General features: G+C 36.6%; 1 protein-coding gene across 1 annotated transcript in view; it reads left to right on the top strand.

Moving 5' to 3' along the window:
* Positions 1-636: 636 nt before the first annotated feature.
* The window catches only part of klf7.L (Kruppel-like factor 7 (ubiquitous) L homeolog), a 79,514-nt gene continuing 54,756 nt past the window's right edge, over positions 637-25,394 (top strand). Inside the window, exon 1 of the mRNA XM_018236200.2 lies at positions 637-1,349. Coding sequence (XP_018091689.1) covers positions 1,248-1,349 — 102 coding nt within the window. The 5' untranslated portion in view covers positions 637-1,247. The remainder of the gene's footprint in view (positions 1,350-25,394) is intronic.

The following is a 25,394-nucleotide window of genomic DNA, read 5'->3' as shown; positions in this document are numbered from 1 at the left end:
TAACAACACAGTCCTCATCACAGGGCTCGGCTCAGGCAGCGGAACAACTATTTACTTTATTAGGCCAATTTAGCAGCCTTTTTGCCATGCTCTCACTGAAGTGGCCCGAGGTTCTCGTCTGCAAGTAATTCTACAGTTATTTCGCGACTTTCTGCATCCCTAATTTAATATAAATGAATAATGCTATTGTTCCACTTGGTTCATATAGTTCGCAAGCAGAAATCGCACATTATCTCGCGGCGCACAGTTGGAGAGCTCTGCAGCTTGACATTCTAGTATTGCTTCCATACAAGGTTTTGCAATCACACTAGAACTTCGCTTTTTCTTCCGTACTCAGCAACACACTGCCAGCAACAGCTCAGAGAGCATCTTTCTCACGGACAGCTCCTCACTGCAGCTTATATAGCCCTCTAAAAATAGCTTTCCTTACACTGCCTTGTAAGGCAGCGGAGAGGGCTAAAATAGCCTATCAGAGCTCGCCTTCCTCTAACTGCCCTGCCCACCACCTAAACCTGCTAATTCTATTGGTCGTCTCTGACATCACGGCCCCCGGTTCGTTTAGGCACGCCCCTCCCTCCCTGTTCCCCTAAAATGGTCACGAGCTCTCTTGAGTGGCAGCTTTTTCCAAGAATTCTTCACGCCTGCGCATGAGATAAAAAGGAGGGGGTTGGAAAAAGAAGCGAGAGGAGGAGTTCGCTCATCTCCCAGATCAGGAGGAGGGGGAGAAAAAGTCTCTTAAGAATCAAGGGTGGGGGGAGAGAGAGAGAGAGAAAAAAATTAGCTCGCGAGAGAGGAAAATGCAAAGCTTTTTTTCTCCCCCTTCCTCCTAAAATAGAGAGCAAAGATTGCATCCAGGAGCAGGCAGCACTAGTACACAAATAGATGGCAATTCATGTCAGTGAGTTTGCATCTTTCTTCCTGGTACAAGCTCTGGAGTGACCACAGCCTTGCAAAAGGATTTCTTGCATCCTATAATCACACTGGAGGGTGACTTTTTTTTTTTTTTTTATAACAAGTATTTCATTTTTTTTTCTCAATTTCTATCACAGAGTTTCTCTTAAGCAACCTTCTTCTTTTTCACATGCTTGGGTTTGAGTGATCAGCACTTTGTATGCTTTTTTTCCCCCTGCTTTCTGTCATCTCCATTGACTGTAACAACCAACACAAAACATTTAAAGGGGGACTGTGGATCTATTTTAAAAGGACAACAATCAAGGAATATACATTTTTTTTCTTGCATAGCAAACATGGATGTTTTGGCTAGTTATAGTATATTCCAGGAGCTCCAGATTGTACATGACACGGGCTACTTCTCAGCAATGCCATCCCTGGAGGAAAATTGGCAGCAGGTGAATGATTTAAATTAATCCTGTAAATCTTTAACTGCACCCACCCACACACATTACATTCACTTTCACATTCTAGCCTGGATTTTCCCTGGCACCTTGCAAAATAATAATGAGCAGCCCATATAACAAATACATAACAGCCCTCAGATCCCATTTCCAAAATGCATCAGGTTTTTATCAGCCTATGTATGTGGATTTAATTGCATTTAAATACTGTCATAAAAAATAAGAGTCGAGAAGCTAACATTACTGTACTCTGCATAAAATCCACATTAGGCACCAGATACAATGTATTTTTGCATATTGGGCTACATTATTACCATTAATCTACAGAATCAGGATGTTTTCAAAGCAGTGTGTCATTTCAGCAGTAATAGAGATTTCCCCAAAGCAACTTGCTTAATCAGCAAAACCCAGTGTCATTTTAACAGACTAGCATCATTTTTATCTCTCATCCATTACAGAAAAGGGAATTATAATGTTTTATTGAGAAATGCATAGCATTCATTTTGGGAGTCTTGGTGCATGCCAAATGTTACACTTATCCACATATTGTTAATGAGCTGTCAGATAAAGGTATTTATAGAGCAAAGATACATGTGTATCCTTGATATCCCTTTGATCTATTGTGTTTTCATTTATCCTGAGCAAAAATCTTATTTTTTCCAAGGTGCTGATGAAATACTGTAGCACAATAGATGCTGTAGTCTGAAAAGTCACTTACAGTATTTAAACAAAAGAGTTGTGCTGATGGTTTGCACTTTAGACTGACATGCTGTGTGCTGCTGCTCCACAGAAATGGTTTGATGGATGAATTTGCTAAACCTTACAACCACTTGGTGAATATGCTGGAGGGTTAAAGTAGATAAATGTCACAAGGACCTGTAATCTCATAAGATAAGAAACTGCTACCTTTTGAAGCAGAATGGAAAAAAGATTTATTTATTTTAATACATTTTATGGTTCGTGTAGTGAAACTCTGAGATTGATGTGCTATGGCAACTCACCAGTGAATTGTGCAGTAACTAAAAGCAAATAGGACCACGGCATTCTATTTAACCCTTTGTTTGCTGGCAGGATTTTTGATTGCATCTTTGTAGCGTTTGAAACATCAGATTGAAAAAGTTATGGAGCTGGGTCCGGAACCTGAATAATTATCACTGTCACTTTGATGTGCAGTGCTTATTATGTCAGAAATTCAGACGTAACCTTAAGCTCTGTAGTTCATTCCATTTTCACTATATGTATGTGCCCTTTTAGTATTATTTTCACCTTGTCTATGGTAAGGATAAGGTCTGCTGCCAAGTTTATTGAGCAGGCCAATAAAAGTGATTATAAAGATGTTTTAACCCCCAAAACATATGCTACTTGCAAGACCAGTACTCTGAATCAGTTGCATATTAATAACAGTCTAGACAGCACAATGCAAGATAATCTGTTGACATAGCCAGCATGCCCAAGGCACATTGTATGTGATACTTTGGCTGCAGCTGTTGCCTGCCCCAGTAGGAAACCATAACAGCATTTGCACTTTAGAACAATAGATCAAAGTACAGTAGGATTCTCATTTAGATGTTCTGAATCCTAATTATGAGGAACTTGCCTAGCTTCATGGGGTTTTGTTCTGTATCATTTAAAAAGTCGACTGTTGGCTGTGTATGGGTTTAAAATGGCAGTCTGTGGCTCCTTTTATTTTGTCTTTAAAAAGACTGGCAAGCTATGAAATCAAAAATTTCAAAAATTTGCCAAAACAATCTTTTTTTTTGGCTTACCAAGTGGGACGAGTGGTCATTGTATGCTTAATGTGCCTGCTTTTCCATTGAATTCCTATTTATGTGAATTTTATACGGAGCAATGAAAAGGGGAGCCATGTTGTCTCAAGGAATAAAATGGAAGGGATCTCTTAGATGTAGTTTTCTGTATATTATTGTGTTTTGGTATATGCACTGATGATTCACTGTTTTTGTAATAAAAAAAAAAGTGTGACAGACTTCTAATGGTCTAGACACTCAGAGACTCTATTAATACTTTAGCCTGGATGTTTCTATTGTGTCAGGGTTTTTTTTCCCCCATGTCAGATCATATTTCTGCGAAACATATGGGATTCTAGGAAAAAAGATATTAACACATTCAGATTGCCAACCTTTCTCTCTCCTTTGCCGACTTCATCTCTTGTGTATTGAATGTAAAAACATGAGAGTCACTGTTTTTCATTTTGTCATTGAAGATACATGAAAAGGCTGACTAGGCTTCTTTTATTTTCATTTCTACAGTGTGGCCTAAAAACCACATGGGTGGCAGGATCTTATCAGAAATCCTTGCATTTAATGACTGCCTGACTGATTCATTGTGTAAACGGTATACATGGTTTTCACATTTGCTTTTACTTTTTATTGCTAAATTTGACGAGAATTGACTGTTGATGTTTTGCTATTATCTTAAACAAAAGAGAGGTTTTAGAATAAAACTCCTTGTCTGTTGAAGCACAGATATGAATAATTAAAATAAGACCCTGGGAGTATTGCCCTGATGTTTTAATAATTCAGCATGAAATCACTTGCAAAACCATTAGTTGCAAAAGTCTGTATACATTCAAGCCTGTGTTGCCTTTTACCTACATTAGCATAATTTTATTTTTTATTACCATTTTGGATATAATACATTAGGGCCAATGAGTCAAGAAGAATAGTGAATTTGTATGCAGAGCAAAATCTTGAAAGAGTAATGGCTATTTGCATTAAAAAATGGTATTAAAGCATTTACAGTGTTAAAATCTCCAGTTTTTTTTTTACAATTGAAAAAAGTTCAATATCATATTTTTTAAAATATATTTATATTTTATTAAGGAGAGTTAATATAATAAAAACTAATGAGCAACCTTCAGACTTCCAGTTATCAGTGGACTGGTTGATGTAGTTGCATAACAACTGAAGGGTTGCAGTTTGAAGTGAGAATGAATGAATGCTGTATGACTGAATAAAAATATATGCTTCAGTGCTTTTTAGTCTATTTTGTATTGTCCTTTTGTTTTTAATTATATGGTACTTGTGGCAGTCCTTGGGGGTGTCACAGTAAACTGAACCCCTTTGGGTGTCCCAGTAAAATTAACCTTAAATCTTGTCTTGTGTATTGGAGATTTGTCATGGAAACAGAATATCTTTTGAAGCCCTTTTTAGTACATCATTACTGCATATTGTGATACAAATAATGTTATCATCACTTAATCCTATTATAGTCAAGAGAGGCTCATGGAACCATGTAGCATGAAATATCATACTGCAGGTATTTCAGTTCTATTGGATTATTTGCATATGATGGAATATAATGTTGCTGTTGAGTCTATATGACCTACCTAATACTTGCTTTTCTCACTATTGATTTACTAGCCTGGCACTTACCACTGTGTCATTTTCATATTATGTGACAATTTCAATCTCTGCAGTTTTCTAAAGTTAAAAGGTTTCATATAAAATATACCTGATCTATAAGGAAAACTCTTAACTCATGCTTTGTTATGTAGAGAAGACCCATATAAGCAATATTTCCTTAATAGATAGAATGGCTTAAATCAGGTGCTTCCACAAAATCTTTTTTTTGTAGGTTTTCTTCAGTCCTCCTATAGGACAAATGTTGCAATGACGTTTGACCATCGATGTCCATATATATTTGAATGCTGCTGGGCAATACAGCCAATTTTGTTTTAGTTTATATATCTAATATTTATTTTAAAAGGGATTTGATACTTGTGGATAAAAGGGATGTATTTTGGATAAGCAGAAAGGTGGTTTATTATTGCTTTCTGTCCTTACTATCTCCCTTATAATATTTTAATGTGTATATGTAATATGAAATGTAGCATAACTATGATTTTAGTATGTCTGTATGTCCAGTGCTGTCACATGCTAAGGCTCTGCTGCCTTGGAATATTTTGGTGTAGAGATGGTCATTAGTTTAATAAGAAGCATTCCTCATGTGAATCCTTTTTACTGAGGGTATCCAAAAAGAACTGAATCTCTTGGGCTATCAGCACCCCAAAAAACGGATTCTCTGCAATAAATGCAATATAACAGAACATATGCACATACCTCATGCAACAAACCTAACATTACCATGAAAACCAAAAATAAGAGGTTTCAAAGAGTCATGTGTGGAGATACATATTACTGGCCAATATTACATTCATAACCACTGGTTTAACGCAACAGTTGCAGCCTGAAAGGACACAGAAAAGGTAAAAAATAAAAGGGTATATTCTGTCACCCCCCCCCATGTAATCCCCAGGGTGCTCAGTGTTTTCTGACAGTCATGCACATCATCTTTGAATAACCCTCCTGCTTGCAGCAGTCTCTTACCCAAAATGGTGTCATGATATCAGGTCAGGTACTCGCTGACCAGGGACTACATACATTCATTATAGATTCTAAGAAGCAGTACATACCCATTAGGCACCTGCTGTCCCTTAAAATCTGTAACGCTCATGTGTGCAGTTATGGACAGCAAGTACCTGCAGGTTCATCGTGTATTGCTATATACAAAAAACCCAAAACATAATATCAGAGCTGTCAACCTCCCCTATTTTTTTGGAAGTTACCCAATTTTTAGCCCCCTTCCCATGGTCTCCCGTCCCTGTAACGTATAACCCCAAATTTTCACAATTCTTCTTGATTTATCATTAAATTCCGTGCATGTGCAGTAGCACTCAGTGATGGTCATAGTGGATCATTTACTCATAAAGTGGGCAACGTTCAGCAGCTCCAGGTGAGCATTTGTGTATGCTTGTGATGTTCTTTCCGGCACAGTGTGCAGATGTTGTGACGTCACTTACTGGAGTGGCAAGGAAGAAAGCGATCTATAATAAGGGGAAAGATTGTCTCAGTATTTCCAAAGGAAAAGGCAAACATTTTTTTTTTTTTTTTTTAAGGTTGAGGAGCATTTTTGATATGTTTAGCTATACTTTATAAGGTAAATTAAGGCGTATGGCAGAGGAAAAAGATATACAGGTATGGAACCTGTTATCCAGAATGCTTCTGACTTGGGATTTTCCTTTTAACTGATCTTCCCGTAATTTGGATCTTCATACCTTAAGTCTAATAGAAAATCATGTAAACATTAAATAAACCCAACAGGCTGGTTTTGCTTCCAATAAGGATTAATTGTATCTTAGTTTGGATCAAGTACAAAGTATTTTTTTTTATTATTATTTGGATAATATTGATTCAATGGAAGATGGCATTTCTGTAATTTGGAGCTTAATGGATAACTGGATTCCAGGTAATATATCCCATTGAATGGTCTCTTCAGACTGTCTCTTTCAGTTGGTATTGTCCATCTGCAGTTAAACACAACAGTTGGCTATTTAGAGGATGTATAATCTTCACTGATGCATTTTAATTGTACAGTGGCCAGGCCTTTCTAATACCTTTTATTCTATAATTGCACCTTTGGTCTAACGTGAGCCAACTTAAATGCCATTAGCAATTTACGGGGAGCTAGTTTACCTTGCACAACTGCAGCCACAAAAACCCAATATCCCCAACAAAAGTTGTTGAATGATTCAGAGGCATATCAGACAAATAGTCATACCATGTGACTCTATACAAATATTCATAGTGCAAGTTCTTTTACAATTGCTAATCAATTTTTCTTTTATTTTTGTGCATGAAAATAACCCATCAAAAAACATTTATGGAAAATGTACATGTAACAAATGTCATGGTGATGTACAGATTGGTTGATAGGGTGCTATGTACATATTATTTTTTACTAGTCATTGAAAAATACACAAATTACAAAATCTTCTAAAAAATATAGGTCTTGACAGCATCCTTTGTTTCATTTGAATTCTGCAAGCTCAAGATAATTTTTTTTTTTATCAGCAGTAGCTAGCACTGCACTAGAGGTCTTGCTACAAATGACTCCTCACTTTATTATCTTGTAAAAAAGCAGATACAATTAGTAAATGCATTTTTTATGGTAAGGTCTCATAGAAGTTAGATGAATCATGAAGAGTCTGTCCTTGCTTTGATCTAATTAACATGGATTTTTATTATAATCAAAACCTTAAATTTGCTAAATACTTTTTTTATTAGTGTGTAGGCCTATCCAGATTTTTAATAGGCCGGTAATGATAAAGGTGAATTATTTAAAATCAATGTCACAAGCTAATTAATCTTACTGTGTTATTCCTGACTTGTTGGTTTCTTTCTGCATTGTTCTGAAAAGTTTGCATGCTGCTCAAATTGAAAACAAATTATATTAGCTCAATGGCACTGATAAGTTAATTTAGTGTAAAGACTATATCTGAAAGGAATAGTGACCACAAAAATAACATATATTATTCTGTATGCGTACTGCAATATACACAGTTTAATAACAAATGCATTTTAACAATATAGATTTTGAGATCTTTGTTCAATTGTTTTCCATCAGTTTTTAGCTCACATTTATGTCAACAATGTCCTCTTTTGTTACTTTGTAATGCAAGACACACTAGGGATCAAGGAGACACAGGCCTTGTGGTATAGAGTAGGTGCATAGGTAGTGTTAAAGGGGCAGTATACAAGCAATTAGAAAACCTTTTTATAATGAGCTGCTTCTTATCTCAAAAACAAACGGGCTATAGTTGAGGGTTGGGAGGGGTTTTTTATGCAGAGTTAATATCAGTGGACTGGTTATTTGATTTTATTGTAGTCAAGTGAACCAGGAAATTGAATGTGACTGTTTTAATGTTTATTTTTGTACTGTTGAACATGGTGGTAAATCTGGGGTTCTGGTTCCCACTCTGTGGATTGTTCTTCAATGTGATGCACAAACCCAGAGTGTCTGTGATTCTTAAATCTGATGGATATAAACATATCCATATTTAGAGAGAAAATAGCCAAGGTCACATTAAAGGAAAAGGAAATTAAAAAAAAATCAGATCCACTATTGATGTTTACTTTCCTACTTTCCTCCTGACCTGTTTTTAGCTACCTTAGGTAACCCTTATTACAATATTATTCAGCCTGGAGTGCACACCTCCCAACATTTTGGAAATAAAAAGAGGGACAAAAAAAGTAGCAAAATTTGTCAGGTTATGAAAATTTGAACATATTTCTTTTTTTTTTTTTTTCAGTTATTACAGTTTTGCTAATGAAGGTGAATTGCCCTTTAAGCTGTGAGTCTAACTTCTCCCAAGGGACCTGTTATCTTATATTGTTGCAATTGTTACAAAAGTATCTTATCTGAAGCTGTGGCTGTTTTGGGCTCTGCCAAAAGCCAATTAAGTTAGAAACTTTGTTTCTTTTTCTGGCTGTTCAGTGCAGTGAAAATGGGACTTTCCAGTACAAACGAGGGACTTCAGGTTGAGCTGTCAAAAGAGGGACTGTCCCTCTAAAAACGGGACAGTTGGGAGGTATGCTGGAGTGAGTTATTTCATAACCAGTCTTAAAAGCAGTAGTTAAATTCTGACATTGTTTTCAAGATAACAGAGGTTCCATCTGTCTGGAAACTATATTTAAATGTACTACTTCTTCTAAGACTACCAATTGGGTTCATTGGTAACATTTTTCATAAACTCAAGGACTTTAAACATTTAAAATATTAAAATTGTATTTTTGCTTCTGCAGGTGTCAACACAGGAAATGTTATTAATTCCTTGTCCTAAAAAGATGATTTGTCATTTGTTGTGTATGTGCTAACCCATTGCCTTTTCTCAAGATTCTGAACCAAGTGTTTTAGTAGCATTGTTATTATTGTTATATCACACAATATCCAAAACCTAGCAAGCGCTACATCATGATCTTGAAAAATATGTCTAGACAAACATCAGACATTTCTTCTGGTGTCTGATTTGTATGTAAAAAGAACGCTTGCCATTTTTTTTTTTTTTTTGCTAGAGACAAGTTTATTTCATTATGGATGTGGCTGGTTTGTTTTGACATTGCAAAGAGGGAAGTGAAAGTCATTTGTGTTCCCTGACTTTGTATTACAGCGTCATATGCTGGGTAGTCTTTTGAGAAAACACGGCAGTAATCAAATTAATATTCTTCTTGGCTATGCATGCCAGTGCACAAATTGAGGTTTAAGGACATAGTCAAGACTGATGGGGTAGATATAGAAAGGTTTAAGAGCCAGGGTGAGTATTTTTGCATTGTATTAGTACACTAATAATATGATAATTTAAGACAGTACAAAGATACTTTTTTTTTTTATTATTTTATGACAATTGGGTCTGATTTATCATGGGTCAATAACATGTACCATGTGGTAACAGTGCCCATAGTGGCAATCTTTACACCATTTTGCCTAATGCTCATCGTTGCGCATGGCGATGTTTGGCTTCTGTAAAGCTGTTTGCCTATAATACCCTTGATTCCAGCAAATATTTATTGTAGTAACAGTGGCTCCAGAGACAGTTTGGAAATTGGCAGTGAGTGCTCTAGCTGAGGTCAAGTGATTTTAAAACAAGTGGTTGAATATATTTGACCTTATAGTAACTTATAAGGGCTCATTTACAAACACAATGCAATGGGCAACTTGTGCGTCTCCTCTGTCAGTTGCACAGGTACCTGCATCAAAATGCATTCTTTTCACTTTTGTATAGTTGCCATCTGCACATCTAGGTTATTTCCGCCCCCCCTCCTTAGATTTGTATCGGCGCAGGTATATATATATATATATATATATATATATATTTCTGAGGCCACAAAACTGTAATGGTACCAAATCCTGTGGGCAAATAGATACAAGTAGGCAGATGAAACTAACTGCATTTCATCTGTTGTGTGCTTCCAAGTACCAGCAATCTTTGCTTTCCATATGATGTGACTGATAGTTTGTAACCGCTTCAGGGCAATAAATTTGGCATACCTGATTAAAATGTCTTATCTGTAATTCAAATCCCACAGGCCTGCTATTTATCGCAATGTATGCAAGCCTCATATTTAAAAACCAGGCTGTCATTTATTTTGACATTCTTTCTATCTAAAACAAAAAGTAACCAGCCTTCCTATATTTCTATCTTTTTATAATGGCATTTCTGACCTGTGTGAGACTTTTTTATGCTAGACAGCTGAGGTTATAGAATCACGTTTCATAATAAAATCCTTGAAAATACTTTGCATAGTTCTGGCTGAAGCTGTATTGCCGTATAAGTGCAATCAGCACTTGACAAAGAGTTCACAGTTAGGTTTCATTATAAAACCAAGCAATTCTACTGTATATACTATTACATCAGCTGATTTCATCCAGTGTCATCAGCACTTATAATAAGCCAGGCTTCAGTTTAAGAAGTGTTGTATTTACTAACTACAGGTATGGGACCTGTTCTAGAATGGGGGTTTCCTGGTAATGGAACTTTTGCATTCATTTATCCAGTATGCAAAGTCCCTGAGGCTCGCAGCTGATGAAGTGCCATAGAGAGGCACGAAACACGTCAAGTGATTAGAGACGTCATGGTTTAGTTAAAGGCCTCTAGGAACATACCTGTTAATGTTTTTAAAGATACTTGGCAATAAAGATTTTTTTATTGAACTCTACACGTGGTTATTAAGGCTCCCGTCTATTCACCACCATATTATACCTCCCAATTGTCCCGCTGTCCTGGATCGCTGCAGAGATGTTCAGTTCTTCCCAGCTTCTCTTCGAATCTTCGATTCGGGTCTTTCCAGTGTGGTTGCCTTCCGGATTTTTCCAGGGCACTTGTTCAGCTATTTCTGGTGCTTCAGGTCATCTCTGCTCCTTCCAGCGAGCTCTCTGAACTGAAATCTCACGTGATTGGATGCCAGCAAGCTGTTTGCCTTATTTTAGACCTTTATTTTACACGACTTCAGACCTCACATGAGCCATTAAATCAGAAGTCACTGCGCAAAGTCATACCTCCGAAATGTCCCGTTTCTGCGGAACAGTCCCGATTTTGACAGCTCAGCCCTGGTTTCTTACTGAAATGTCCCAAGTTTCTCTTTGCACAGATGCCAGAAAAAAGATACAAACTTTCTCAAACTTAAATAAATAAGAATCTTTTTGGCAGAAAGCCCAGACTTCTCCGCACTTTGATGCAATTGTAACAATTAAGATAAGCTAGACAAGTCTCTTGGGAGAACTGAGATTCACAGTACATTTTCACCTACCTTCATTAGCAAAACTGTAATAACTCCTAAAATATGTCCCTGAAACTCTGAGAAATGTGTTCAAACTTTCCATAACCTGCCAAATTTTGTAAAATGGATGTTGAATTTAGGGGGTTTGGCCAAAAAAATGGGCATGTCCCTCTTTACAATTTTGGGAGGTATGCAACCATGGATGTGTAGTTTTTATTTTTCTTAATCTAACATTTTCAGGTAGTGACTGATTTTTACGCAGATGCTGAATTTACACTCCCAGGCCTGCCGTTCAGATAATGATGTGTATTGTATTTGATATATTTTTTTTAATACACTTTTATAAAAAGGCCTCTATAACTTTATTTGGGTGGCTTACATTTTGAGCTAAGGGTAATGCAACACAATGAGTAGAAAACATATCCATACCGATTTGGTCGACTTCAATGTGAAAATGCAAAATTGTGCCTTTTTGTGGCTAAAGCTACACTGTGTGAGCACAGATAGGTGGTATGCCGTCACTGCCTCTGAACACCTGCTGGATTGGACCACTTAAGTGTTTTCACACCAGTCCAAAAAAATAAAAATGTGTTATACCTAATACTGATAAATCAAAAGCATTTAAGATTAATCGTAAAGGCGTTGTTCACCTTTCAATTAACTTTTAGTATGATGTATAGAGTGACATTTTGAGACAGTTTGCAATTGGTTTTAATTTTGTATTACTTGCAGGTTTTTGAATTATTCACCAGCTAATTTGCAATTTGGTTGCTAGGGTCCAAATTACACTAGAAACCATGCATTGATTTGAATAAGAGACTGGAATATGAATAGAAATGGGCCTGAATAGAAAGAGGAGTAATAAAAAGTAGCAATAACAATACATTTGTAGCCTTATAGAGCATTTGTTTTTACATGGGCTCACTGACCCCCATTTGAAAGCTGGAAAGAGTCAGGAGAATATAATAACAGAACAAAATAAATAATGAAGACAAATAGAAAAGTTGCTTATAATTTTCTATTCTGTAACATATTAAAGTTATCTTAAAGGTGTACCACCACTTTGAGTGCGTCAAGTTCATCTGTTTTGACACAGGCGAAGTCTTGGTATCTTCTCGTGTTTTCAGCACTTTGTGGATTCGTGCATTCCTTGTCCTTGGATTCTGCATTGGTTGTCACATTTGTATGTGCCATTACCCATAGAGAATAGGGTTGCCATCTTTTGAATATGTTAAGAATGTGCAGGGGGTGGTGACATTTTTGGGGGGCAGTCAGATTATGCATGGGGGGTGCTGTTTAGGGACATCTCAGTGATATTATGGGGGAGAGTATGGTGCAGCAGTCACTAATTGGCTTAAGCTGGCCATGGATGCAAAGATCCGATGGTTCGAATCCTCGAACGATCGGACTTCCCCATCTCCCGACCTGCCACTAACAATTCAGATCAAATAAAGTAGTAAAAAAACAGATGAGCAGATGTTCTGCCCCTGACAGCAATCATACGATAGTTATGTCCAACAAAGCTGGTGACAGTCTCCCACTGAAAATCGTCCGATCGGCAATACATGCAGAGAAATTATCGGCAGCCGACAGAAATCTTTTAACCTGGCCAATCGACCAATCTCCGTGGGATGAAAAATGTAGGGACTCTCCACACACAGTCTGAAAATCGTCCGAATAGAGGATTCGTAAAACGGATCTTTGCATCTATGGCCAGTTTTATTTAGTCCTGTCTGCATTTCCCAATTTAGAAATCCGGACAGGCAGTTTTTTTTGCACATTGTCTTAAAACCGGACAAGTGATATTCCCAGTACAGTGCGAATTGTAAAATAGGCTGCCCTTGGCATTTTATATAGTTTTTAATATAGTTTGTTGTTTATCTGTTATTGCTGGACTGCAATGTGTTGAAAAGGTGCATGACAACTAACCCTTCTTCCCTTTCAGATGTCTTTCTTGCTCTGCATTGCCTTAGCTGTATTTCACAGTCTTGTCCTGTTGACATTACTGGCACATATTCAGAGCAGCGGGATGGTGGATATGGTCTACAGTTTTGGGAGTCCGTTGATAAAGGGATTAGTTGTATAACTGCATAATACGTAAGTAACCGGTACTAAATTATGAGGATTGTTTATATTAGGAAAGATACTTAAAATCAGATAGAATGATTGAATACAAATTCATCTAGGCCTGTAAAAGGCCATTTTCCCCCATTGGTAGTATAAAAATGGTCCCCTAAATTTAAGCAAATACAGGTATAGGATTTATTATCTGGTATGCTAGGCTAGGTTTTCTGGATAAGGGATCTTCCTTTTAGTGTACTAAAAAATATTTAAACGGTAAATAACCCAATTGAATTGTTTTGCCTCCAATAAGGATTACAGTAATTACTGTACACTTTTAAAAATTGTTTGCTTAAAATATACTCTGTGGGTGATGGCTTTTGTGATTTTTCTGAATAAAGGGTTCCCTGATAACTGATTCCATATCTGTATTTGGGATTTATTGTTGAGGCATTTGTGTAGAATGGTACTGATGATCACCTGAATAAGGAGTTGGACAGGTTTCAAATAATTGGAATTGTAGGAAGTGAGGAGAAGCTGTGGTTCATCTTCACTTCATCTGCCAATGCACCAATCACCAAGCCAACCTATGGTACATTGTTATCAGTCAACAGACATTCATATACACATACAGAAAATCTATCTGATCTGTGCATTTATGGCCTGTTTTAGTCTCTGCTGCATTTATTTTAAAGGGGTTGTTCACCTTCCAAGCACTTTTTTCAGTTCAGTTGTTTTCGAATTGTTCCCCAGAAATTAAGACTTTTTTCAATTACTTTCCATTGTTTATTTTTTTTACAGTTTTTTTCCAAAATCTAAGTTTAAAGTTGAATGTTCGTGTCTCTGGTGTTTGAGTCTGGCAGCTCCGTAATTTAGGCGCAGATTCTGAACTATTACAACTTTGCAACATTTCGTCATTTCTCAGCAGCATCTCTGGAATATTAGCAACTATTGTATCAATTCTAACAGCTGCCTGTAATGAAACTCAGAGATTCTGCTCAGCAGGGACAAAGATAAGAAATGTATCAACTAAATGTATCAATTTAGAACAGTTTAAAGGGTCGGTGACCCCCCCTCCCAGAGCTGCTTTAGAAGGGGAAAAAAGACACTTTACACTTCAATATTAGAAAATGGTGACACATAGAAAATAAAAAGTAATTGGAAAAAGTCTTTATTTCTGGTCATCTATTGGAAAACAACTAGTTGTTTGAAGGTGAACCACTCCTTTAACTTGTATATTATTTTTTTTTCTTACTGCTTTTCTCTTTCCATCTTATGCTTAGTAACCACATCTCATTTGTGGACTCACATTTATCTATCTCTGTCTGTTTGTCTGTCTGTTAGTTGGTCTTTTTTAACACATTACTTTACTTTTCAGATTACTTTACAAATTCGGAATTTTTAGATTTCTTTCTCCTTCCACACTGTACCCTGCTGCATAAAATTAGTCATTTTCAAATGGATTTCAAATAGTGTTTACAGACACAGTTTATTCCCCAGATAGATATTTCTTCTTTCTCTTTCTGTTTGAAGCAATTTGCATTCCATTCCATTACCTTTGATTACTGGTGATAAAGTCTCGTTCTTATAACTGATCACATTGTTTTACCTTTGCACTCCACTAAACGACCTACCTACGGACAGGCTGAGATATGGATCCAGTAACAGATTCAATGCAACTATTTATTTCACTTTGTTTCACAATACTTTTCTTGAAACCATGAAAAATATTATGGCTTATTAAATTTGGGCTTGGGTCCTTGATACAATACAAAATTGCTATTAAATTATATTATTATAATACACAAAAGCTATGAATATCTTGTAAATTATATCCTTATAAACGGTGAGTTCTGATGTCATTTCTGTCACGACTCACTGAAATTTGTGTATTATAATAAATAAAGTACCCCCAGTTGCAAATTATAAGTATATATTAGGATATTAGAAGTTACCTCGGAGTTCCATGACCTGTATAAAAACACTCAGCCTTTGGCCTCGTGTTTTTTATATGGTCATGAAACTCCTCTGTAACTTATAACATCCTTATATTTTACAATAGGGGGTACTTTATTCACTATATTATTAATAAAAACATTTTGTATGTATGCGAATATGCGTCCTCCAGGTGTTGAAACTTTAGCTACAGACAGTGAACCTTAAAGCTACTGGAGGCATTCTAAAGCTGGAGAGCTCTGTTTTGGACTTTCTAGGTTCACTTAATTTCTTTGGCCCAATTTGGTTGACCCAGACATATTGAATGTCTTAAACTCCTCATTGAAATGATGTACTGAAGGATATACTGAACTTATAAGACGAGCGTAAAGTTTCAGCTTCTCAATAGAAGCAAATGATCCAGTACTTGAAACTTGTCACATCTTAGAAAGTAGCTGCAACACTCACATGCTCAATGGGCTCTGAGCAGCTGTTGATAAGATAAGCTTAGGGGTTGTCGCAAATTATCAAGCAGAAAATGAGGGTTTGTATATCAAAAAAGCTGATGCTACAGGGCTGATAATTTAAATTCTCATGCCAGTTGCACTAGTTTATTTGCTGCCATGTAGTAATTATCTGCATTAATTATTAATCAGCCTTATATTGTGACATTTATATTCTATGTATACTGGATATTGTGAATCTGTCCCTAAGCTCAGGTAACTGACATCACCACAGAGCATGTGCAATGAATCAGCAGAACAGAAGATGGGGAGCTAGTGGGGCATCTTTGGAGGCACAGATCTTCTACTTGGGCTGGCACACATGCCCGACACATAATATAAAGCATTTATAGCCTACTTCTTTAGTTAAGATTTAGTTCTCTTTAGGCCACAAATTTTTATGTGTATGCTTAACAGATTAAATGTAGCAATTCAATGACACACTGTCTTCAGTCATTTGTATTAGTTAAAGATACAATGGAAAAAAGTTGTGTACATTGTTAAACAACAATTCAAAAGACCCTTCAGATATTTTGACTGTCTCAGATTGTTTGCATTTTCATTTGTTTAGCTACTTCCACGTTCTGCTTCAGGAGGCTCCTGGAAATATGAGGGGTCATCTGCTGAGTAATCTTTTCTCTATGCCTGTGCCAGATATGCTGATGTCTCCACTGGAAAATAGCTATTCCAGGAACAGATGAAGGGCTCTTAGATGTGGAAATAGATGTGCAATAGAATAAACCATAACGTGCAGTTGTCATCTAAATAATTTAAGAAGTAGTGTGAAAGAACCATCAAAAGAGTGGGGGCTGGAGGCAAAATTATGACAATAGGGACTTGAGCGCAGGTTTTATTTTGAAATAAGTACTTAGACCATCACCCACTACACTCGAGTCATTTTAACTTTTTCAAATAATTTAATGCAATTCCACTGGACCTTGATTCCGGTTTCCCACCATGTTTCCTGCCTATCCTTCTTAAACAACCCCCAATATCTTTCAAAATAATTAGCATTCTAAAAGGCGTTTCCCTTTTTTCTTTTTTAGTGTCACCTTGTATAGTGCCCTATGGTTTTATTTGTAATTTTAATGCTTATCATATAATTTACAAATGCATCTGCAAGTGTGGATGCTTTAACATGGATGCAATGGAGTCTACATTGCTACCTTTTCTGGAGAAGAATACTGGCCTTCCTATTAATGTTGTCTTTTTTCCCTATTAAAAACTTTGCTATTAAGTATCATTTTTACCTGACCTAACATTGACGCAATTCATAGTAGTCTTGTATCAATATGCTCTACTGCACTTCCACATTGATGCCAATGTATCCATCCTGCCTCTTCTAGTGAATGATTATTAACCGGAGTTTGTTGACTCTGTGTAACACTGGAGCTGAAACTTCCCTGAACCTGGTGCTACCACCACCCTGAACTTGGCAGTAGCTCCTGAGTGCTCCCAGCCTCAAGTTAGGCCTTGTGAAACAAATTCAAATGCCTCTTTGAATGCATACTTAAAAAGTAACGCAACCACCACTCTGAAAATGCTAGACACAATTTGCACCCAATTTGCACCAAAACAGTGCAAACGCACGCCTTTTTTGAAGGATCAGTTGTGGCAGATGAAACCTGGAGAACATGCACAATTGTGTGGGAACTATGGGGGGGGATTGCAATATGGGTAAAAAATATTGTAATTTGTGCCTGATATTGTACTTTGCGCATGGCATTTGCTTTCATAGATACTTTTTTTTTGGGGAGGAGTGGAGAGTAACAATAGCCAAAACAGCTTTCAGGCCCAGGCTTTTTAGTTTCCTTTATTAAGAGAAGAGCTTCAGGCAGGTGAACAGGTATCAAGTCAATTGAAAACATGGAGAATCATTCTGTCTTCATGCAGTAGGTGGAGTCAGTTTTTGATTGACAGGTGTAAGACATCCTTAGAGGGGGTTGCACCCTTTCACTTAGGGGCTCACTCTTAAAAATAATCGGCTCTGAAGGAAATCCTGTTTCTCTGCGTGCAGGGTCTTATTTTGTTGCCTTATGTTTACGCTGGAGTTGGTTATTTGAGTTATTCTGCTAAAAAAAGGGAGCCCCCCCCCCAAAAGACGTACTAGACCTACCTGTCAATCAAAATCTGACCCAGACCTCCACATGAGGAGTAACAGGTTGTAGAGAGTGACATACTGAAGAATAACTTGATTATTTCCTAAACGGTACAGAATTTTTAATTGATTGCATTTAGATAGTGTCTTATTTCAGTGAGATGAAGCTTATATTAATTTTCATTTTTAGCAATAGACCCCTTTTAAGAGAAGAGCTTCAGGCAGGTGAACAGGTATCTAGTCATTTTCAAAACTTGGAGCATCATAGTAGCTCAGACTTTAGGCTTTCCTTGTCTGCAGGCTCTTTACTATTTATGTTGCATTTATGTTGCATTTGTTCATTCATGCCACTACTGGAAAACTACAGAACAAAAAGTTAAATAAAAAAAAAACACCGCAAATAATGTCAGTTGCATATTACCTTAAGATGAACATACCCTTCAATATGTACTTGTTTGGTTTATTTTATTCTTATTGAACAATATGGGCTTGAGAACACAACTGATATATCTTCTAACTGACTTATATGAGTCCTACTACAGAATTAAAAAAAACCTCTCTAATCAGAAATTTAGTAGTCCTTTTTTTTCTTTTCTGGACCCATTTCAGTAAAACATACTCGTAACTTGCCTTCTGCTCCATGCTGCAAGCTCTTCTGTAAGTAAAAGGTCAATTTCTGAGTCTTGAAACACTTTTAAAGTATGCACAGCATTTTTCTGCAAGCAAAATTTATATTTTCCTTTCAGATAAGAATATGCCATTTTGTTCTAGGAAAATGTCTCCTTGTGACCTTTTTCCAAACAGTAGTTAAAATTCATATTGATACCCAGACAATGTTAATGCTCTGCATTCAGAGGATGATTCCATTGTCCTTTCAACACACTATTATGACCTTTGATTCCATACTGCTGTGAAATTCCTTTTAACACTGTATAATATAAACTTATAAAGAGCAGTATATATTACTGTTACACGGCAAGAGAAAGCTCTGCTTTTAATAGCTTTTTAGAAACTGCAAACCTTGCTGAAATGGTTGACTTGGATATACAAAGGCAGTTCAACACTATAAAATTAAATTCAAGATTACTTTTTAACATACATACATATTTTGGTTGTCTTTTTTTTTTTTATTTCACATAGTGGTTTTAGTTGGTAGAATGGGTAGGGTAGCAATGAATAATGTAATTTAATGGCTTTTTTAGAGTTATCATATTAATTAAGGGTGGTGGCACATGGGGAGATTAGTCAGCAGTCGATAAATATTCGCTACTGTGGGCAAGAATGCAATTTGCCGGCACATGGCATACGTCTCTTCAGTTTTACAACGGCGCCTGAAGTTTCTTCATGAGGCGACTTCAGAAAGCCAAAACAATATGTATGCCTTTAAGGCATTTTGGGGAGATTAGTCACCCGCAGTAGCAAAGATTTATCCATTGGCGACTAATCCCCCTGTGCCACCACCCTAAGGGTAAGGACACATGGGCAGATTCGGGGAGATTCTGAAAACGAAGCGTCGCGAGTGCCATCCGGCTGTCTTTACAGCTGGCAGGAAGTTAGGGGAAGGCAGTTCAGGGAGAGGCCGTAAGAGGCAATTTTTTTCACCGGGGCGACTAATCTCCCCGAATCTGCCTGTGTGTCCTTACCCTAATAGACTACATTAGATAAGCCATGAGACAAGATTTTTTCATCAAATTAAATTGGCCAATTATGTTGTAATTATTTTCATTTTTATTATTACCAACTTTAAAAATATAGCACATACTGCCTCTCACCATAAAACACCTTATTAAAATACCTTTTTTGTTCTATTTGTATAGACCAGCCAGTGTTCTCAACCGTGAGAAAGACTTACAAAGGAGGATATAATATATAAAAGGTAATTTATACACCAGTCAATATGACAGGAAACATGAACTATTCTAACCCAGATCCTCCATGACTGCAGCATCCGTACTCTGGTGCAATAAAAGATTTACTTTTGTCCTAAAATGTCAGCCAGCAAATATATGTGCATAAACAAAACAGATGATACAAGCCTTTATTCAATTGCATTATAATGGGGTTAATATATGGACACAGCCTCTTACAGACATGTTTCACACAAACTGCATTTTGTCACACAATGTATCAGTTACATCAATTTGCCTTTTTTGCGCTCAGTTCCTAATTCACCTGGGTGCCAATATGTTAGGCACAATCAATTTGATATGTTTTTTTTTCCTTGGACCAGTGGTCCTTTTAGGTAAGTAATGCACTGGCCCAAGGGAAAATAATAACACATCGGTATGTTGTTCCATCAGACTTAAGACTTTTAAGACTTTTAGGTGCACGATCATTTGATTCCCACTAACCTCACAATAATTTGAGGGATTGGTTGGATTGCACTGAAATCGGTCGTTCATCATAGAAAAATATTTGCGTTTATGGGGGTCTTCAGACATGGGCATCCACTGTAGAGTACAATTTTCGAATAACATGTTTTACTCAAATTTGCATACAGAGTCTGCTCTAGGGATACTTGGGAAACATAAGTAAACAATCCTGCACTACTTTTTCCCCCAAACCAGTGCAAAAACGTTATTATTAATTTGATGACTATTAAGTTGATCGTGGGTGCTTGGGTTCCTCTATTCCTTTGCCTTTTTTCAGAAGCTGCTCTGTTTGAATTACAGAATTGGGGATTGTTTTGAGAATGAGAAAAATTAGAGATATGCCTTTACCATTGTCTATTGTTTTTACTTTATTAAAAAAGACAAAAGAAACACCTTAAACCACATAAAGATCATTCTTTGTGCATAAATGAAATAACAATGAACAATGTTATGGGTAAGATTTAAGAAGCCAAACCACTTTTGAATTTGCATTGGGTGTATATGGCATAATAACACGCATAGACCCCTTTTCAGTGTTATATGTAATATAACTTATATTTCAATAAACCAACGTAGGCCACAGATTAATCGGTTTATGAGAATAAAAGTTTTTTTTCTTAAATGTGGTCTTTTTCTTAGTATCAGCAGCTGTTGGTCATGGCTTTTGTATAATATATTCAGAAAGGTGGCATTGTAAAGAACATTTTTTCACAGATGATGACTGAACAGATTAGTATTGTTTTGGAATGTGCCCATAATAAATTCTTGGCTCTAGCAACTCTTTATTTTGTTTGGTCTGTTCAACAACTTTATAAATTAGTATGACTCCAGAACAAAGGCGCAAAGTAAAAGAAAAGGCAAATTGCTGAGAAATGTATTGTATACCAAGTACATTGTACGACTTTGTATCCAAAGGACACTACCTTAAAAATAAAACAGTCTGTATTCTAAAAACTTTAATCAATAATATACGTGAAATCATCTGGTTTTAACCTAAATAGTTTGAATTTGAGTTACTGTACCCAATATTCAAATACTACAGTATGTTTTTCAGTGGTAACAAATCCTTGAGTAGCACCCTTTCAAGAGCATGTTGAAAACTCAAATGATGTCTATGGGAAAACAATGGAACTGAATTTGAAGATTTTTTTTTTTCTCCTCTAATTGAATCTCGTCCATGACTTTTCACTTGATAAACCATGAGTTAAATTTTTCTCACTGAATTGAATCTTGCCCTTTATGTTTTGAGTCTTTACTTAGGTTCAAGTAGGAGCTGTAAAATAATAAATATAGATGCACACAAATTGGAGTCATTCCGGAGACTATGGGGCAAATTCACTAACCTCCGAAAATTCAACAGCGACGGCTTCGCTCTCGCAACGCTTTGCCAGCCGTAGAATCGACAGGACAATGCTAATTCACTAAAATCCGAAGTTGCGTCCAGGACGCCAAATGCTGGCGAAGTTGCACTAGCGTTACTGTGCCAAGCAAAGAGAAGTTGCACTAGCATTGCCTAATTTGCATACGGCGGGACGTTAAAGTTCAATGGACGTATATGTTGCAACAAATACATTACAATACAGAAGCCTGGGAAACCTTAATAAAATAAAGTTGTTATATTGCCCTACACATGAGCCATATGTTAGGAAATGTAGGGGTGAAGCCGGTTACCCCTAAAAAAAATGTACGCTCTTTCGCAGCCTATCACCCTTGAAGACAGCACTAGTGCATATAGGCACTTATATAATCATTGACACACTTATATAAGTGCCTATATGCTGCTAGCTTCTGAACATGGATGTTCGTCATCTTCCTTTTCCATGTCCCTGCCAAGATATGTTATCTACCACGTAGTCAAGATATGTTGTTACCGACAAATACTAACAATAGTACATTGTTCTGTCGAGTACTTTTATTTTTACCAATGTATCCTGTTTGCTGTGACGTAATTTTCCCTATAAGAATTTGTACCCTTGCCCATAATAAAGGAATTTTTATCCAGACTACATCTCGGTGTGTTCTGTGCATATTCCCGGAGCTCCGTTTTGCCTGAGTGGACAGTGATAGATGACCCCTGAAGTGGCAGGTTCAAATCGAGTGCACTCGTAGCTACAGGTCCAGGATAGGACCAGGTTTACCCTTTCAACCCTGAAAAAAGGAAAAGACGCTAGTTGAAAAAGTTTTAAACTATTTTTTGAGGAAGTCCTATCTACTCTATTGCACTTCGCCTGGTCTGAGGTGGTGAAGGTAAGTCTGGCGCAAGAGGTAATGTTCAGTAAAATCCACATCTTAGTGAATTTGCGTAGTTACGTCCATTCACCAGAGCGAAAATTCCCCTGGGGTTAGGAAGCGAAGTACCGCTAGATCTCCTTTGCGAAATGACGTCACGCTGGCGAATTTTTGTAGCGTTAGTCACTTTGCCCTTTAGTAACTTTGCCCCTATATGTACTGTATGTATACAAGAAAATAAAAATTTAGCTTGATGCCAGATACAGTTAGAAACTCAATATTACTGTGAGTGTATTAGTTTTTAAAGAAAACCTGGATATTCATGTAGGGACCTTAAAAGCCAAACTTATATCAGGTAATCTGTAGGCATCAGAATTTGAATTATTGGGTGAAATTATTTCCAGGTTACAGGGTTATGGCATATTTAAAAGTGTAATATCATTACATTTGTTCTACTCTCTAGTGAAATGCTCAAGATACAGTTTATAACATACATCTAGACAGATAATCATAAATGGTTATTTAAAAATTCAAAAGTATGCCGAGGTAACTGCATTTTTGCATCATTTATGAGAATGCACACATTCCCCTGTTGGACTCCACAGTCCCGATAAATTGTGATTGACACTTGTTCCTTAGTCTGTGAATGTGCCCATTTTTCACTACGGTGGTATATCCACATGAGAATGGATCAGTGTCATTTTGGCTGCAACTCTGTCTGATATTGGTGTTCAGCAAAAATGTCTCTGTGCCGGTTTGTGATCAGAGCCAAACCATACAATTGTATGTATATTTTCCAATATGAATGATAATTTGCCTAAAAACTGATTTAGCTTTATTTTATTTTTTTTTAAAGCTGAAAAAAATGTTAATATATTTTGTTTGAATGTGGATTGTTATTGTTTCAAGTCTGGCAAACAACAAATCTGTATTGCTTTTTCGGAGTGATTCTTAATACAAGTATGGGTTCGGTTATCCGGAAACCCATTATCCAGAAAATTCTGAATTACAGGAAGGTCATCTTCCATAGACTCCATTTTAATCTAATACCTCTTATTTTTAAAAAAAATCATTTTCCTCTATAATAATAAAACAGTTACCTTGTATTTGATCCTGTTTGGTGGCAAAACAATCCTACTGGGTTTATTTCATGTTTTAATAGTTTTATAGTAGAGTTAAGGTAAGGAGATCCAAATTACGGAAAGAACTGTTATCCTAAAAAGCCCATGTCCTGAGTATTCTGGATAACAGGTCCCGTGCCTGTATATAGTATCAGAACCAGTATCTGACAACCAAGATGATTTTATCTAAAAACCTGGGCTAAATAAACATAAGCAGTGAACTTTTAAAATGTTTGTTAATAATATAGTATAAAAGCAAGACCTTGAGAGGCCTATTAACTTACTTTTTGAGGTTGAGAAAAAACAAGGGGCCAAAGAGCCAACGAAATCTGTCCATATCCCAGTTTTATTTATGAAGCAATGGTCACTTTGTAATGAACACAATAACTAAATGTGCAAATCCATGATGTACTTGACAAATTCATGTATGCCACAGGCTATATTGTTTTAAGGGAAATCTCATGTTATTTTTATTTTGTGAGCAGCTTAAGTAAGCAAATAAATCAGGTTTATTATAAATCAGCCTGGCTACTTTTTTTCTGTTTTAGCAGTGGAAACATGAGCTCACAGTACTAATACTAGCAAACACATTGGCAGCAATTACAAAAAAAGGAGCTCCAGATTTCATTTAAACCTTGTGTATACAATTGTTCTTATAAAGTCTGATTTTGTTGGCTGTCAGAACCAGGTGGTATGTCATTTATTCATTTAGATGTGCATGTTAACACAGACAAAATATAAATGTTTTATATCAATTGTGATCTATGAAAGGCAATACGCCCCCTGAGCTCTGTTTATACCATCCAACCTTTCCTTGACAGTATCTAAGCATCATTTAAATTATTGTTCATGAATTGAGAATCAGTTTGAACCCATTCAGTTCTGTAATGTTAAAAAATTATGGAACAAGCCCTCTAAGATTAGGCGTTCAACTGAAGGCAGGGTAAGAATATGGAACTGGACCTCTTGTGGGATAAACTGGCTATACCAACAAGAGGGCTTATTTATGACTGCATTAAAAACAGTCATTGTACAAATGTGTGTCATTGATTTAAAGAACTTGCACCCAAATTGCACTTCCCTATAGTTTTGCTTGGCATCTGTGCATCTGCACCACCTCCTGTTCAAAAAGCACCTTCAGACGTTGGGGCTGTGATTGCAGCAATTTTGAGGGCCAGTGCCAGCTTTAAAAATTGTGGGGCACAATCTGGGGAATTTGGGTGGAGCTTCCTGGACTTAAAACATCTTATATAAGTTATGGTTATGCAAACTTTAAATATAGTGTTTATGTTCGGTCATTCTGGACAGTGTCTTTGTGCAAGTCTTCCTTATTTTTGCATTCAGGTAATCATCTTCCATAGTACAAAAAATAACCGATTAACTCGCTTCTTTCACCACTTCATTACTGTTAAAGGCATAAGAATAGTTAATAATGTTCCTGCTTTCCCTCTAAAACCAATCAAGTCCCCTAACATACTGTTTAATATTTCTGCAGTAACTCATTAGCTTCATTTTACTAGTGCCCCATTTGTAAAGGGCGTATTGATAAGAATGGAAGGGTTTTTGACATTCTTCTGTAGAGGCATAAAATGCATTATGGATTTTTCATACAACTTTAATGGCTCTGAGAATGCATTGAAAGCACAT

Source organism: Xenopus laevis, chromosome 9_10L (genome assembly GCF_017654675.1).
Source record: "Xenopus laevis strain J_2021 chromosome 9_10L, Xenopus_laevis_v10.1, whole genome shotgun sequence".
In the NCBI taxonomy this organism is placed as follows: domain Eukaryota; kingdom Metazoa; phylum Chordata; class Amphibia; order Anura; family Pipidae; genus Xenopus; species Xenopus laevis.
Note: the sequence above shows the minus strand (reverse complement) of the source record. Positions and strands in the feature narration are given on the sequence as shown.